The following is a 17,024-nucleotide window of genomic DNA, read 5'->3' as shown; positions in this document are numbered from 1 at the left end:
GTGGCTCTTGTGTTTGAATCAATACAGAGGGAGGCAGGAGAAAGATGTGGATGCAACGTATCTTGAGAAATTTTCAAGACCTAGTTTGTGATGCTACAGGCTTGTCATATAATAGTTCTGTTGTACTTCTCTAGATAAAGTTGTTAACAGTTGAAGTTATTACAGGATGAGAGAACAGCAAGTCTTGTATGTAGCTTGAAGGAAGAGAAAGGTAGCTTAGTAAGTACAGCATTTCAGGGGTAAAAACCTAATTGCTTTTAGGATGGAACAGTTATTTTCTATAAAAGATATTATTCTCTGAAGTGAAAAGAGACTGGTGTTGAGGACTACAGAAGTGTTTCTAGTTCAGCATTCCTTTTTTTACAGCTGCTTGATGTGTGAATGTGTGTAATTTCATGTGATTCAGGTAGGTACTACTGGTAGAATAGGATCAGGTTCTTAGTAGCTTGTGTGCACTGAGTCTGCAGGCAATCAGGTGAGGTAAGTTTCCAACCATGGGTAGCCCTGGAGAACTGGACCTGGAAATTCTTGGGTGTGCCGAAAGAAAGGAAGCTCTCTTGACCTGGAGCATGCCTGAAGTAAAGGCTTTGAGGAGCTGTGTGTTGTCCTGTCAGTAAGCCTCTGTTGCGTGCGTTCAAATCCTTATTCTCTCTACAGTTCATGTGGGGAACCAAATTTCAGGGCTGTTGGAAAGGATAGATTTTCTGTTGGGTTTTACTTGGAAGCCAGAATTCTAATAGCAAAATCATTTTTGCCTGGTTCCGAGTTGGAAAGACATTGTCTAAAAGTGCTCCTTAATGGCCTGTCTGAGATAGTTGACTTGCAGGATGGTCTTCTGTTAGAATTTTGCTAAAGAATATAATTAATTTCTTTTGTAGCCTGAATCAGATTACCTGCATTTCTATTTTGTTTTGAAATTAAGAGCTGTTTTCTCTTGAGTCATTTTAAAGCACTAGACATGTTCACCTGGTCACACTAACTTGTGTATCTCGTGTTACAGCAGAAATTGTTCTGAATATTTGGGCTCTCAGCTGTTTGTCTTAGGCAGTGCTTATACTCATGAACTTCAAGTTCACAGAGTTAGGGTGACCAAACCCTCACTATTTTAGTGTTGGTACTGGAAAGATCAGTCAACCAGTGTTCTTTTTGTATTACTTTGCCACAATGTAGTCAGTCAAAGCCCACTTCACTTCTTAGTCATATCTACAAAGCCAGCATGGATACTATTGGTCTGCTGATGTAGGATTTACACTGTGAAGACTGAGTTGTTTGAGCTCAGAATGTTTTGCTAAAGGTGAATATCTTTTTCCATACTTAAAAGCTTACTATTCAAATCAAAACCATAGAATTGTGATAAAAAGTTATATCCTAGGTATGCACAAAGTACCCAGGACCTAATTAAAATAATGCCGTCAAATGAAGGGCAGTTTGTTTTCTCTTTGTCTGAAGTGAGAGGATCTTGAAACAACCAAAATGCTCCCTGGTTCCACAGGTTAAGTTACCTTTTACAAAGACATAAAAAAAAGTCTGACAAATCTGAAGAGTTTTATTCATGATGTTGCAGAAGGAAAAGGCTGTACTTCCATTTTAGAAGTCTTCACAGTTGTAACAATCTTATATCAGCATCTGAAGTTTTATAAAGATGGATTTTCTATCTTCTGTAGAGGCCTCCTTCAGTAAGAAGCCCTGCAGTCAGTGATCTATAAAACCTCCATGTTTTTCAGGCGTTTAGTCTTAAGGACTTGAAGTTTGGACCTTCTGTTTCCCCTTAATGTTCACTTCTCATTATTTTCCATGAGTCACAGATGTGGGAGATGTTTGACTGTAGCATGGAGAATTTCTTATCTGGTAACTTTTTTTGAACCTAACAGCAGTATCTTCTTGAATTTTACTCCCTATAGTTTAGCAGCCAAGAATGCGAGCTTTGTCCATTTCTTTTTGTAGGCTATTTAGCCAGGTGCACATAACTTACCTGAAGAGTAGTAGAGTGCTTCTATGAGTGTATAGTCTTGAAAGGTTAGTGCAACATTGAATGGCTCTTCTAAGGCACAGCTGAAGAGGAGGATACTTTGTGGTGCTGAGCTGTCTCTGGAGTTGTAAAGTGGGAAGAATCTGATGCTCCATAAAAAATACTGGCAAGAAATTTTCAGTGCTTTAATGGGTTCTTTTAACTAGTAGTTTGCACACGCTGGTGTTTTCAGGTTTACTGTTTCCTTCAGAGCAGTGTACTTAACATTCGAATTAGTTGCGCTGTAAGGATGATTGCGTGATTTGGCACTTTTCATCTGCACTGTCTGTTTTGTGTGTTAGTAATTTTCTTTATTGTTAAAGAATCAGATATATAACTAAAAAAAGCTTAAACAGTTACTACGTACAGTCTTATTTGTACTTTATAATTGTCTTGCTTTGACATTGCTAGCAAATATAATTTGTTAGCAAAGCTTGTAGTATTGTAAGTTAAAATTTCTCAATAACCTTTTGGTTTTGGAAGATGCTGTCTGCTGTAGCTTCCACTTGCTTTCTTGTGCTTTTAGTGATTTTTAAAATGTATCAGAGTTTCACACATATGAAATTCTACCCTAATGGACAACAGCACAAGTCACTTAACTGAAATTACTGAATCCATTTTAATTACAGTATCTTTATACGCAGCATGTTTGTTACATATTGAGTTTCGTAACGAGAAGTACAGAAGTCTGCATGTGTTAGGCTATGTGCCGTAGCAGAGTGGGCACTTGGCAGACTTGAGTTCTGGTCTTTGGTGATACTGTGATATTTGGGAGATCATAAAAACAGATGCAGTATCTCAGATTAAAGGTCTGTATAGATGTTTTCTTGTCCCTCCAGTGTTTAATATAGACAGTTACTTCATCTTTTCATGCTGGTCTCTTCTGTAAAAATAGCACAGTAACAGAGATATATGGTACATGATTTAGGCATCACCTGATTAGACACTACATTTGAGGTAGTTTGAAATACATTATATTCTCAAAATAGCCTAAGTAATAGCTACAGTATTGATCTTTTAATGTATTAAATACCTTGAATGTCTTTTCTGATTTGCTTGAGGGAGCATCATATTGTTGAAGAATACAGCCATCATTATGGCAACCTTGAAATTACTACTGCATAGCAAATACAAAACAATCCACCAAGACCTGATGTGGAATGAAAAAATGAAAGATTCATTGCATACAAATCTACACAAATTTCATATGTAAATTCCTATCATTGCATGATTTTTCTCAGTACTGATTATTACTTGCTTTATAGTATTTTTTTAGAAGCTCCTCAGTTCTTAGGTCATCTTGTTTGTACTAGGGTTCTTAAAAATTAATGAGCTGTCTTAAGTGGTTTGTTGTATAAATACGAATGAAATCAAAGTAAGTTGATCTTTGAAGTTAGGTATTGTTTTAGAGGATAGTGTTGTCTAGCTTAAAATTTCTGCTTGTCATCGTCTGGATATCTAGCATTCTAAGGATTTGTAATTGAGCAATATAATTCCAAGTCAATGGTTTTGCACGGGTCTATATGAAAACTATGTGTTGGTTTTGGGTTTTTTTTGTGACTGTTTACTCAGGGATTTGACAAGCACAGATTCAAGTGTAGTGTTTTGAAAAAGATGCAGACATCACATGAACCTGTAGAGTCGTGCAGGAAAGGGATTCAGATAAAAATGTCTTGAAATATAGTCTGTTATGCAACCTGAATTTTTCTGAAGCCCCAGTTGTTAGCTGTTGTATTCATTTAATTTTCAGTATTTAACTCTTAACTGTAATATCTCTCTGTAAAAATTACTTTGTTCCTAATGTTTAAAATCTGTTTCCAGGCTGCAAGCTGCTATATAAACAAGACTTTGCAAGACGGTTAGGACTGAGATGTGTTACTTGTAATTACTGCTCACAGCTGTGCAAAAAGGGAGCAACTAAGGAACTTGATGGTGTAGTGAGAGATTTCTGCAGTGAAGAGTGCTGTAAAAAATTTCAGGACTGGTACTACAAGGCAAGTAACTCAGAATTTTTGATGAGAGCTCCACAGTTTAAAAAAACCAACACTGCACATGTGAGGATATCTCAAGGACTGTGCAGCAAATATGGCTTACGTCAGCAAACCATTTGCTATACAATAAGCAAATGTATTAATTTTATCATTTGGGTTTTGTTAGATCTTAAGAGCAGCCTTTCTATCACCTGATTCTATTAATTCATTTGACAAGGAAGTCTTGAGTTACACAAAACCAAGAAACCACTGTGTATATTTGTTACTTCACAATCCCATTTTTTTCCCCCTCAATACCATATTTTTTCTTGTCAAAACTTCTTAAATGTGTATTCAGAATGTTGAAAGCATTGTTAATAGCAGCTGGATGATACCTTGAATTGACTGACGATAAACTAAATTAGTACAGTTTTTCTTGTTCCTGCTTTTGCCTCCTTTTTTTGCCTTTTCCCCTCTCACAGTTTGAACTGCAGAGGCTTTGATCATTATTTTCCAGTGGAAAGGATGCCAAAGGGAAAAGCAAGACCAAATGAATTTATAATAAAAGTTTTAATGAAACAGATGGCATCTGTTTCTGTATCTCTGGGAGCTTAACTACCTTGTGAAGCACAACCAGTAAAGAGTTCATGTTAAGAGGTTTTTTGTTTTCATGTTTTAAAAGAAATGAAGGTGAAATTGGACTGGGTTTAATCTGCAATTAGTACCATGGATCAAACACTTTGCTGTGAACATCCTGGAAAGCTACATTGATAGTATCAACACAAGAACTGTATTTGTGGATACAATTCAAAGGAAAAAAAAAACAAACAAAAAAAACCAGTACAAAATTAATCATCTTAACCAAAACTCTGTACATAGCCTGGAAGGCAGTAAAAAGCTTGAAATATTAGAGGGCTAGCTACGTCCTGTAATTCGAGATGATCTACCTACCATGAAAGAACTGAATCTGAAGAAATATCTGATACTTTGGAATGACCGGTTCTAGAAGTGTTACAGCCAGACATTGTGAAGCTTTTATTCTGAATAATATATGTAGGGTCCTGTTAGGCACTGCAGAGAGGAAACTACTGAAGACCAGCATGTGTTTCTTTTGTCTCCTGTGAAAATAGGGTAGTGACGCTCTTCTGAAGTGTTCTTAAACTTACTAAAATGTTAACTTCATACTATAATATTTAATCTGTATACCTTAACTTGGGATAGAGGGTGAAATTTATCCCTGTATAAAGTGTCTTCTGATGGAGAACTTTATTAAGTTTTGATATGCTTTAGACCCCTTGATGATTCACGAAGATTATAGTCTGGGGATGTGCATACCAAAATAGTTTCATGAACGTAAACTTCTAGAGAAGTTTGTGCTCTCATTCAAGTTTGAGAAGCACTTGAAAACTCTGGCTTCAGGTTGTCCTTACTTAATTGCCCATTAAGTCTGCTTAAATGCTGTTGATGCTGTGGCACAGGAAAGTTAAATTAAATTGCCTTTTCATGGCATCATGTCTAAAAAGTCTTGCTGGTAACTGGTGATTTTGATACATTTGGTGATACTGAAGTGTTAGGTATTTTTACTTTTGGTAGTGGAAATAATGTTACATGATGTTGAATTGTTGATTGTACTTTTTTCTTTTCAAATACTTCCCAACGCCTTTGTCTAATTCAGTTCTGGTTATAAAAGTTTGGGATTTATTACATGGGGAAAACATGTAATAGGTTTTAGGAAATGATGTGTTTTGCTGACATTTTTTTTTTCTTTACATTCTTGCTGATAATTTCTCCCTGTTTTATAAAAGTCACTCCAGATATCTTTGATTTGGAAGTGCAGTGTTAGCTGATGTTCTTACCTAGGCATAGCTAGATAGTGATTAAAGTGTAGGAAGACAGAATAGATATAGACCCCTTCCTGAATTTGTACTCCATTTGCTGTTTTGTGTGTTAGCGTCTTAAAGGCATAGTCACATATGTTTGAGCTTTGTCTCATTTATGCAATGTCCAGTGTTACTTTGGAGCTTCAATGAATGTATACATAAAGCAAAATAAGTAATAATAACCTAGTAATGTTTTAACACAATCATTGTGTTCATTAAACAAGTGTTTGTTTCCATCTTTTTTGTCTACTTTTTTTATGGACACATCTTTCTCGTGTAGTATTATCTGGAAGATATCTTAACTTTTAAAAATAATTATTATGGGAGAACCTCCCTAAATGCCAAAATTCTCTTCTCAAAAAGCCAGAAGAAGGTAGGAGTGGCAGAAGCACAACAGACTGTTAAGTCTGATGTGCTTCTAATACTTCTAGTTATCTATAAGTGTTTTTCAAAACTAATACGAGGGATTGGAATGTAAAAGGAATAGTTCAGTCTTAATCACCTGTTGGGTGACAGCTACAGTTACCAGTTGGTGCCAAGTTCTGAGGAAGTTTCTACTCTATGGTGTCCATGCACCTCTAAGACAAGCTTAAATTTTTGGTGTCTTGAGGTTAGCTTGCTAAGTTTAGAGCTCTTCCTGTAAACTTCAATTGCATGCCATGGTTTGGATGTTAATCTGGAAAATACTTGGGAATATTCAATATAAATATTTCAGTAGCCTGATGGTTTGGCAGTTTCAATCGTTTGATGTTATTTATACTAGAGCATTAAAAGGACCTTCAAAAAAGAGTATGCAGATCTGAGAACAGCACAGAAATATGTTTCTTGAAATATACATTGTGAAACTTTGCTGAAAATACTGCAGCTGAAGTGCACTTTCAGGTTATTCAAGGCTGCAGTGAAGTATTGATTGGACTGAGCATATACAGAAATGACTGTATTCAGTGGAGGTCATATGTCTTCTGCACAGACTAAGTAGGAGTTGGGGAACTACAGTCATAGGCATAGACATAGACATAGAAAAATTATTGTGGCTGGTGAGATTAAATAGCAGTGATTGTCAACAGCAGTAAAATTTGAAACAATGGAACCAGCATTTATCTAAATCGTAAAGGCAGCAAGGCAAACTTGTTGAATTTGTCTTGTCCAAATTTTGCTATTGTGTAGTTAGCATCTCAATTTCAAGTAGGTGCTGTTTCAGAACAGTTGATGGGCTTTCTCTTAAAATCATTCACTCTCTGGAAGTATCTCTTGTTTCCTATTTATTGTGGATTGAACTCAGAATAGACAGCTAAGATGAGGTCAAATAATTAGCAATCCAGCCCATCGGAGAATGTTGGGTCATTGGAAGATTAAAAATGTAAATAAACGCCCCCATGTTTAGTGCTCTCTGTATGAACGCTCTATGGATGTATAAGCACTCTATAGGCAGGCAGTAACAGCCTCACGCTGTTCTCATGGGAGACTTCAACCACCCTGACATCTGTTGGAGGGATGGTACAGCCCAGCAAAAGCAATCCAGGAGGTTCCTTGGTTGTGTGGAAGATGACTTCTTCTGCAAGTAACAGAGGAGCCGACAAGGAGAGGTGCCATGCTTGACCTCATGCTCACCAACAGGGAAGGGGTCGTTGGGAGTGTGATGCTCCAGGGAAACCTTGGCTGTAGCGATCATGAGATGGTCAAGTTTGAGATCCTCAGGACAGTGAGAAGAGCGTGCAGCAAGCTCACTGCCCTGGACTTCATGAGAGCAGACTTTGGCCTCTTCAGGAACCTGCTTAGTAAGGTTCCATGGGATATAGCCCTAGAGGGCAGGGGGGCCCAAGACTGTTGGTTGATATTCAAGGATCACCTGCTACAAGCTCAGGAGTGTTGCATCCCAACTAGAAGGAAGTGTAGCAGGAGGGCCAGGAGACCTCCTTGGATGGATAAGGAGCGGCTGAGGAAATTTAGAGGGAAAAAAGAGGCTTATAAAAGGTGGAAGCAAGGACAGGCAGCCTGGGAAGAATACAGGGATATAGTCTGGGAAGCTAGGGACCAGGTCAGGAAAGCTAAGGCCCAGTTACAATTAAATCTGTCAAGGGATGTGAAAGATAACAGGAAGGGATGCTATAGGTATGTTGCGAATAGAAGACAGACTAGGGACAACGTGGGCCCTCTCTAGAAGCTATCAGGGCTACCCTAGATTTGGAGAAGGCTGAGGTTCTGAATGACTTCTTTGCCTCAGTCTTCACTGGCAAATGCTCTGACCACACAACCCAAGTCTTGGAAGGCAGATGCAGGGACTGTGAGAATGAAGACCTTGGGCCCACTGTAGGAGAGGATCTGGTTCGAGACCATCTTAAGAACCTGAACGTGAACAAGTCCATGGGACCTGATGAAATCCATCTGCAGGTCCTGAGGGAGCTGGCAAATGAAGTTGCTAAGCCACTGTCAGGTAAAGTTCCTGACAACTGGAAAAAGGGAAATATAACCCCCATTTTCAAGAAGGGGAAAATGGATGACCCGGGGAATTACAGACCAGTCAGTCTCACCTCTGCGCCTGGCAAAATCTCCTGGCAGATTTTCCTGGAAGGCATGCGAAGGCACATGAAAAACAACAAGGTGCTTGGTGACAGCCAGCACGGCTTCACTAAGGGGAAATCCTGCCTGACCAATTTGGTGGCATTTTATGATGGGGCTACAGAACTGATGGACAGGGGTAGAGCAGTTGACATCATCTTACCTGTACATTTGCAAAGCGTTTGACACTGTCCTGCATGACATCCTTGTCTCTAAATTGAAGAGACATCAGTTTGATAGGTGGCCCTCTCGGTGGATAAAGAACTGGCTGGATGGCTGCACACCAAGAGTCGTGGTCAATGGCTGAATGTCCATCTGGAGATCAGTAATGAGTGGTGTCCCGCAGGGATCGGAGTTGGGACCGGTCTTATTCAACATCTTTGTCGGTGACATGGACAGTGGGATTGAGTGCACCCTCAGCAAGTTTGCCGACGACACCAAGCTGTGTGGTTCGGTTGATACGCTGGAGGGAAGGAATGCCATCCAGAGGGACCTTGACACGCTTGTGAGGTGGGCTGATGCCAACCTCATGAAGTTTAACCATGACAAGTGCAAGGCCCTACACCTGGGTGGGAGCAATCCCAGGCACAGCTACAGGTTGGGCAGAGAAGAGATTCAGAGCAGCCCTGTGGAGAAGGACTTGGGGGTGTTGGTTGATGAGAAAATGAACATGAGCCGGCAGTGTGCACTTGCAGCCCAGAAAGCCAACCGTATCCTGGGCTGCATCAAAAGGAGCGTGACCAGCAGGTCGAAGGAGGTGATCCTGCCCCTTTACTATGCTCTTGTGAGACCTCACTTGGAGTATTGTGTGCAGTTCTGGTGTCCTCAACGTAAAAAGGACATGGAACTGTTGGAACAAGTCCAGAGGATGGCCCCGAGGATGATCAGGGGACTGGAGCCCCTGCTGAATGAAGATAAGGCTGAGGAAGTTGGGGCTGTTCAGCCTGGAGAAGAGAAGGCTGCGTGGAGACCTCATAGCAGCCTTCCAGTATCTGAAGGGGGCCTATAGGGATGCTGGAGAGGGACTCTTCCTTAAGGACTCTAGTGATGGGACGAGGAGTAACGGGTTAAAACTTAAACAGGGGAAGTTTAGATTGGATATAAGGAGAATGTTCTTTACTGTGAGGGTGGTGAGGCATTGGAACGGGTTGCCCTGGGAAATTGTGAATGCTCCATCCCTGGCAGTGTTCAAGGCCAGGTTGGACAGAGCCTTGGGTGATATGGTTTAGTGTGAGGTGTCCCTGCTCATGCCAGGGGGGTTGGAACTAGGTGATCTTAAGGTCCTTTCCAGCCCTAACTCTTCTATGATTCTATGGGTTTATTTGATAAACATTAATCTTTGTCCTCAGTTTTGTTTTAAAAAAGGTGATTTATTTGCTACACTGATTTGAAGATGTTGAAATTGTATCTGGGAATGTAATTGGACCAAAAAGCAGTCGTGAGTCTCAAACGTGTTATGTGCAATTGGAATACAGAGATTATTGATGGACTTTTTGAAAGCACAGAGATAAAAGATTTGAAGGCAGGTATTTTGAAGATATTTAATGTATATTGCTGCTATCCTGAATGAAAACAAATGGATAGGGGAGGGATGAAGGAAGAGGCAGAAGATCACGCTTTTGCTTTCAGTTAATTTCGTGGTCAGGGAAGTGGGGAGAACGAGTAGGAGTTGTAGAGAATGGCACGATGTATAGTATTAACTGCAAGCAAGATCAAGGAAATAGTAGAATTACAGCCTACCAAATGTAGGGATGAGGAGTGAAGCATCTTTTATAAAGGAATCTTGGGCTTGGTAAGGAATAGTAATTGCTGTGTGGAAGCAAGGCAGAGGTTTTTTTTCACCTAAATGCTTTATTAACTGCCCAGGAAAGACAATGATACTCTTATTCAAAGGCATAAGCAAAAGAGCAGAACCAGCAAAGGCAGAAACAGTTGGAAGAAGGCTGGAGGTGCTGTGTTTAACAAGATTTGTCACCTTTTTCTTTCTTTGATGGAGATAAAACATTGCACAGGAAGTGGTACTTTAATAGTCAACCAAAGTGCAGCAGGTCAGAATAGGTGGGCTTTTCTGCACATGGGTAAGCTGCCATTCTTGGGGGGGCTTGAGATTTAAAATCAGAAGGAATTGTACAGTTTAGGGTTTTTTTTGTTTGTTTGGTTTTTTGTTGTTTTGATTTTGTTTTTTTCTTTACTGCTATTTCATCCTTTTGGTGGCTTTGGAAAGATGCATTTGCCTTAAAGTTTTCCTGAGCTGATAAATCTAGGCTATTTTGGCAACACTCCGTACTTCATCTTCTTCCCCACTCCCAAGAATGCATCTTACTTGCTCTTTTGTCCCACTGAAAACATCTGTGCTGCAAAATGAACTGTGGATCAGCATCAGCAGAAGGTCAAAGTGACAAATTTAACAGAAATTGAGGAAGGATGGGAGTGATGCAGTGCTGACCTTGTGTACCCTGCTGGTACATGAGCCCTACTGCTGACACAGGAGGGAGGAAAAAACGTACCTGTACTTCCAGGGCATCCAATGCTTAGTGTGAGGGGATCCTGAAGCCACAGCTTTATTGCTCTTAGTTTAAAGAGGGTTATAGTGTTTAGACTCGAGTCTCTCCATATATCATCTTAAAGATTTGAAAATTGTAACTGAGAGCTGAATTTCCTGCGTTGTCAGAGGAAGGTGCCAGGTTGTAAAAGCGCAGAGAAGAAACTTAACGTTTAATTACTTCGTAAACTTGAACTAATTGGCCTGTTTGTACTCTTTTTGGAGTCACGAGAACTATAGTTGGACTTTTTTTTTTTTCCCCCTGAGCTGTCAGATCCTTGTGCATAACTGCAATGTTGTGTATGGTTTTATGTATTAATGTTTTATGTTGCATAGTATCGTAACGTCCCTCTTCCTCTCCTGGCTACGGTATTAGGTTGACTTACTTTGGATTCCTGAGCATCCATAAAGCTTTTAGTTTTTCAAGGACTACTTCAGTATGCAGGTTGCAAGCAATATCAGGGCGAGCAGTAGTACTTATTTGAGCATCTGAGATTGTGGCTACCACCGCAATTGATGATAATTTATAGCGTGGCTGATTAAATTCTGTGGAATCTAGAGGAAAAAAAACAGTGTCTGTCTTAGCTATGCCTCATGAAATTATGTAGGCTGGTGAAAGAGACATTACTTTTCTGAATCCCTAGCTAAACATTAAAAAACAAAGGTTTGAGTTTCAAGTTACATGCTAACTAGATTTTCTGGAAACCTCCTTAAGACCTATTGTTGTTTATAAATCATAGAGAAGCTTTGCTGAACCAAATAATTGAAATCTAAAATTGTCAAACTACTAAAATAATGAAAATATAAAAGTTACTAAGGGTCTCTGACTTGATACCTAGAGAAATGGTTCTGTTTGTGCCTGAGACCCCAAAACCTGGGGGGGGAGGAGGGGAAACAGACCCTACTCGTTCTCAGTTCAAGAGACTCATTAAGGACTCTCAGTCACTTTCTACTGTTGTTTTGCAGAATGCTACAGTGGAAGTAATCAAAATTGATGCATGAAATTAATTTTTTGCTGACTATCTAGAAGTGAGCAATATTTAAAGACTTAGTGAAACAAAGCAGAATCATTCTGGGAGTTAATCCCTAGCAAACAGTTGAAAATTAAACGCTACATATGTCTGTATATACAGATTAACAGGTGTGGTAGCTATCGTAGAGACAACAGGAGCGAGACAACTATATAGCAGTTAATGTTTCTTCAGTACTCTTAAAACCATAACCTTTTAAAATGTAGAAATAATGTTTTTTTCTAAGGTTCATTTAAAAATGTCAGAATCTTCCTTTCATTAAGGCTGCACGATGTGACTGTTGCAAGTCTCAAGGAACTCTCAAAGAGAAAGTGCAGTGGCGTGGTGAAATGAAACACTTCTGTGATCAGCACTGTTTGCTCCGTTTCTACTGTCAACAAAACGAACCAAATCTGGCAACCCAAAAAGGACCTGAGAACTTACACTATGGTATGTGCTGCTTTCTGGCTCCTAAATGGTAAACAAAATGTTTGCTTTAAATGAAAAATTCAAAGCTGTATGTCATCTGTTTGTTCTAGTAAACTGTATTGGAGATTATCCTATTTATCAGCAGAGACATCATGGAGCTGTTTGGTATTTTTTATTATTGTATGGCTCTTTATTATATGGCTTGAGACCTGAAACATTGTCAGGTAATCAGTTTGGTAATCATTTAAAAAATAATAAATAAAATCTTCTTTGCAGGTTAAGCATCATTTTAGTGTTGTATCATCATAGAGACAGAACATGTTTTCATCTTTCATTGTGCTCCGGTTTGTTACTGCTTGCTCTGTGGAAACACTTCTTTCAAAATGTGCGTTGGTCACAGGGAGCTGATAAATGCACTAGGAATGAAAAAGAAAAAAAAAGGAGTTAAAAGGAAATAAATGCAAACTAAATGAAAACAGAGAAGAGGAATATGCTGCTTTTTTGTTTTGGTTTGTTTTTTTATTTTTTTTTTTTCCTGTTGGCTATAGGTACTGTGTAGATTTGGTGATGGAGGCTGGATGCATGTTGACATGGTTTAAATGGCAAGTCAGCCAAAGTTCAAATAAATCAATTTTTAATTAATGTAATTACAGCAACACAACTTTTTTGTATGGCCCTTTTTAGATTTGAATGTTTCGGTATTTACTTTTTTGAAAGAGGTTATATTCACATCTGGGTGGATCATTGATTTAGCTTTTGCCTTTGGATACGATTCAATGCTGGAGTGGTGAGGTGCCTGTGCCTGTGAATGAGAACGTTCTCATCTGCGAGAGTCAGTGCTGTTAATTTAATGTTATCCTGATGATAGATGTTGTCAGAGTTGCTTATTGAAATTTGCTTTGATTCTGAAAAAGGAAAAAACATGTCTAAAAATGTTTTCTTATATTTTTAGATAAGGGCTGTCAAACCCCCAGGACAAAAATAACAGTAAGTACATGTATTTAATATATAGAATATATAATTAGATCTATTTAAAATGTGAGATCCTGGTGGCTTAAAGGGTTGTTATTAAAAACAAACAAAAAAGTATCTTTGAATGATACTAAGATAAACTTTCAGAGTTATTTAGTCAGTAGTTGGAATTAAATATTTAAACGCTCATACTTCGTCTTTCCAGTGTCTTCTGGGAAACCAGATCATCAACTGTGTATTTTACATCTATAGTGCATGAAAGTATTGCTTAGAAGTTAATCCACAAACTATGTGTATCTTATTCACATGTTTAGACTGATCAGGTTGTATATATGGAGTGTAGAAAGGGAAGAACATTTCACTGGTCAATTAGGATATTATGGTTGTATTTCAGCTTTGACAGGCTGAAAATAAAGCTTCAGATCTTAAATTATAATTCCCAAGAGTAGAATAATTAGTGCTCAAGGTCTGATTGACTAGGCTGCAGGTGACAGTAAGGAAGTGTAACCCTTTGCAGGGTCACACAGTCTGGGAGGGTGGGGTTTGTCAGTGGAGCAGCAGCCTTCATTCTGAGTTTCAGTTTTCTTCAGCTTGTCAAAATTATTATTTTTTTTCGTTAGTTTAGTGGATTTTTTTAAAAAACCTTAGTTTTGTTTTGATTTTGATGGAACTCAGAGCTGTCTGTTTTTCCATGAAAAAATTGACTCACCCTTTTAATCCAAATATATTTTGTAAGGTACATCTTGGATTTAATTTGAAAGTATTGTGATGTCATTATAAAATAATGAAAACCATGGGAAATAAGATTGCTTATGTAAGTGGAGACATCAGATGAGCTAAACTGTCATGCTAAAAACATCAGTATTTTATGGTTAATGATGCTAATTCAGTCCAAAAACTTCTGAAGATCATACAAAAGCTATGTGTGACACAAGCTTTTTTAATACGTTTTAGAAAGGTCTATAGAAGGTCTATTGCTGTTCTTATGACTGGACTTTCCATATTTAAAACAATATGTGGGGCTACTAATACATATGACTAAATAAAAGTTTCTTCAGTCAGGTTCTAAAACAGGTGTTAGGGGACAAAAACATGTCTGGGGCAAAAGGCTTTTAACCAGTTGACTGTAAGGTGGCAGTTTGAGCGTTATGTTCCAGAGTATTTGTTGTCACTGTTGTAGAGCCAGCAGGGGGGGCTCGAAGTTCGTGCCTTAGGAATTAAAATGTTCAGAGGTATTTTATTTAGAATTACATTGTTTTTTTTAAATGCTATCTTTGGATGATAGCATAGGGCCTTGAGCCAGCAGTCTGTTACACTACTTAGAGTGAATTCTCTTTACAGCTAAAATTATTTTTAAAGTTAGAAACCAGCTTAAGTTGCACTTGCATTTAAACAGGAACATAAAAAAATGGTATCTTAAATAAAAAAAAAAATAATCAAAGTGCTAGCCCTGGCTGAGCAAAATACAACTATGTTAAATTCCTGGCACTGGCAGCTCCTTACTAGAAACATACAGTAGCTTGCAATTAAAGAATAACGGTGCTGTTATGTTGTGGTGTTGTGAGCTCCCTGTTCAGTAACTCATAGGGAAAAAGTATCAACTGATACATTAAATCAAGAACTTTGTATTGAAATCAGTGTGGTGCAACAGCACAGTCTCTTTTATTTGCCTGTCTGTAGGGCTCAGCACCACCACCTTCTCCAACACCTAACAGAGAAATGAAGAACAAGGCAGTTCTTTGCAAGCCTTTGACGATGACGAAAGCCACGTACTGTAAACCTCATATGCAGACAAAATCTTGCCAGACAGGTAACTCTTGAGCTGTATTGGAGCTACTCATTTCTTCACTGCAGATTTTTTCAGTCTGTCTTGGAACATACTGCAAATACTCTGATTTTTTTTTTTCCCTAAACTGCAGGTGTAAAATATATTTAAGTGCCTGGCAGTGTTTGCCTTTTTCTTTTTTCTTTTAATAGAAGATGATTGGAAAAAAGAGTATATCCCAGTGCCTATTCCTGTACCTGTCTATGTTCCTGTGCCTATGAACATGTATAGTCAGAAGGTTCCTGTTCCTGCAACAGTTCCTGTTCCTGTAAGTAACACTTAGGCTTCACTTTGAAATTGGCATCCATTCACATGTGTGTGAGGGACCACTTTGTATTGTTGGCTGCTCTCATTCTGGTCTATCTAAACCACTGCAGGATGCTGCAGCACTGTTTATTGAAAAAAGTATTAGAAATCTGACAGTGGCACTTAGTGTCCTGATTGTTCTTTAGGACCTATCTACCTCCTGCTGATGATCTTTTTAGGAACAATTCTGAGTGGTACTTTTGAGTTTGCTAAATAAATATTAAATAGCAAGATTCACACTGGTAACAAGGAAACTGAAAGGATTGTCTTGGGGAGGGATGGAAGAGTGGGATAAACAGGAGGAAGTGAAAAAACTTAACCTTGTGCCAGCAAAAGAAAATAACTCTTAAGTGGTTACAGATTTCGCTTATGTACCAAATCTCATCCAAATGGTGGAAAAAAAAACCCTGAATTCCTAAAATTCCATGTCTCACAAGGAAGCCACTAAAAAAGGATGCTGATTTGTTCCAAATAATCTGTATTTATGGTCAGACAGGTTTGAGCCTCCAAAGTCCTTTCTGTTCTTACTTTAACCCAATATATTTTATAATATTTATTTTTTTAGCTGTATCCTTTCCTGCTTTCCCTTATGTTCTCAATTATTTATATTGACTTTTTTTTAACCTCTCAACATTTTTTTTGTTAGACCACACTGAGGTGATATGTTTATAATTTGTATTAACTGTGTCTTTTAGAAGAGGGGTATAGAGTTTGTTTCTGTGTTGGCTGCTGTAGATGCTTTGTTGCAGAAGGGGGCTTTTTTATAATTATCTTTTTCTCCCTGTCTGCATAGGTGCCAGTTCCAGTTTTCTTGTCCACTACCCTGGATAGCAGTGAGAAAATCCTAGCAGCAATAGAAGAGCTGAGGGGAAAAGTGCCCTCAAATCCTCTAGAAACTGAGCTGCTGAACTTGTCAGAGATGGTGCCTGAACATGGTAGAAAAGCTGAAGCTTCTGATGTGACCAGTGAGTTTCCTGCTGAGTTTTTGACTCTTTGGTTTGGTGGGGTATATGTGAGGGGTGTGTGAATCAAGAGAAGGGTTGCTTGTTGGGGTTTTTGTTTTTTACTATTTTAGAGAAAGATTGAGTACAACAATGCTATTATTGAGTTCCTATGTTAAGTTGAAATCTAAATTATTTAAACATTTTAGCACATTTGAAATACAGAAAACTTTCTGAAGTCAATTGTGTGCCTTCAGTGTGCTGTACCTGACCTTTGTCTTTAAAAATGCAGGCATTCCCTTTGCTTGTGCCAGCTCTCACTGCCTGCTTGCCATGTTTGCTTTTGTGGGATCTTTCAGGGACTTGAAAGTCTGTTCTGTTGCAGGCAGAATCACGTAGAAAAGTAGATAACAGGGTGTGTCAGGTTTGGTTTTGTTTACATTCTGTGGTTGGTTGATACGGTCCAGATTCTCCAGCATTTGATTTTCTGTACACATGCTTTGCTGGCCCGTCTTACTGAAGAAGGACAGATGGACTAGTATCTTACATGCGTGAAGGAAATTGGGTTGGAAAAGTAAATCT

The 17,024-nt window shown here is 38.6% G+C and overlaps 1 protein-coding gene across 11 annotated transcripts in view; it reads left to right on the top strand.

The window, feature by feature from the left end:
* ZMYM2 (zinc finger MYM-type containing 2) overlaps positions 1 to 17,024 on the top strand; it is an 84,597-nt gene that overhangs the window by 54,356 nt on the left and 13,217 nt on the right. For all 11 annotated transcript variants that reach the window (XM_057399676.1, XM_057399673.1, XM_057399669.1 and 8 more), the window contains 6 exons: positions 3,830 to 4,002; positions 12,254 to 12,419; positions 13,351 to 13,385; positions 15,051 to 15,180; positions 15,348 to 15,463; positions 16,295 to 16,466. In XM_057399676.1, the coding sequence (XP_057255659.1) occupies positions 3,830 to 4,002; positions 12,254 to 12,419; positions 13,351 to 13,385; positions 15,051 to 15,180; positions 15,348 to 15,463; positions 16,295 to 16,466 (792 nt within the window). The remainder of the gene's footprint in view (positions 1 to 3,829; positions 4,003 to 12,253; positions 12,420 to 13,350; positions 13,386 to 15,050; positions 15,181 to 15,347; positions 15,464 to 16,294; positions 16,467 to 17,024) is intronic.

Source organism: Pezoporus wallicus, unplaced genomic scaffold (assembly GCF_028554395.1).
Source record: "Pezoporus wallicus isolate ANWC-B61680 ecotype Strahan unplaced genomic scaffold, APGP_CSIRO_Pwel_v1 scaffold_6446, whole genome shotgun sequence".
NCBI classification, from domain to species: domain Eukaryota; kingdom Metazoa; phylum Chordata; class Aves; order Psittaciformes; family Psittacidae; genus Pezoporus; species Pezoporus wallicus.
Note: the sequence above shows the minus strand (reverse complement) of the source record. Positions and strands in the feature narration are given on the sequence as shown.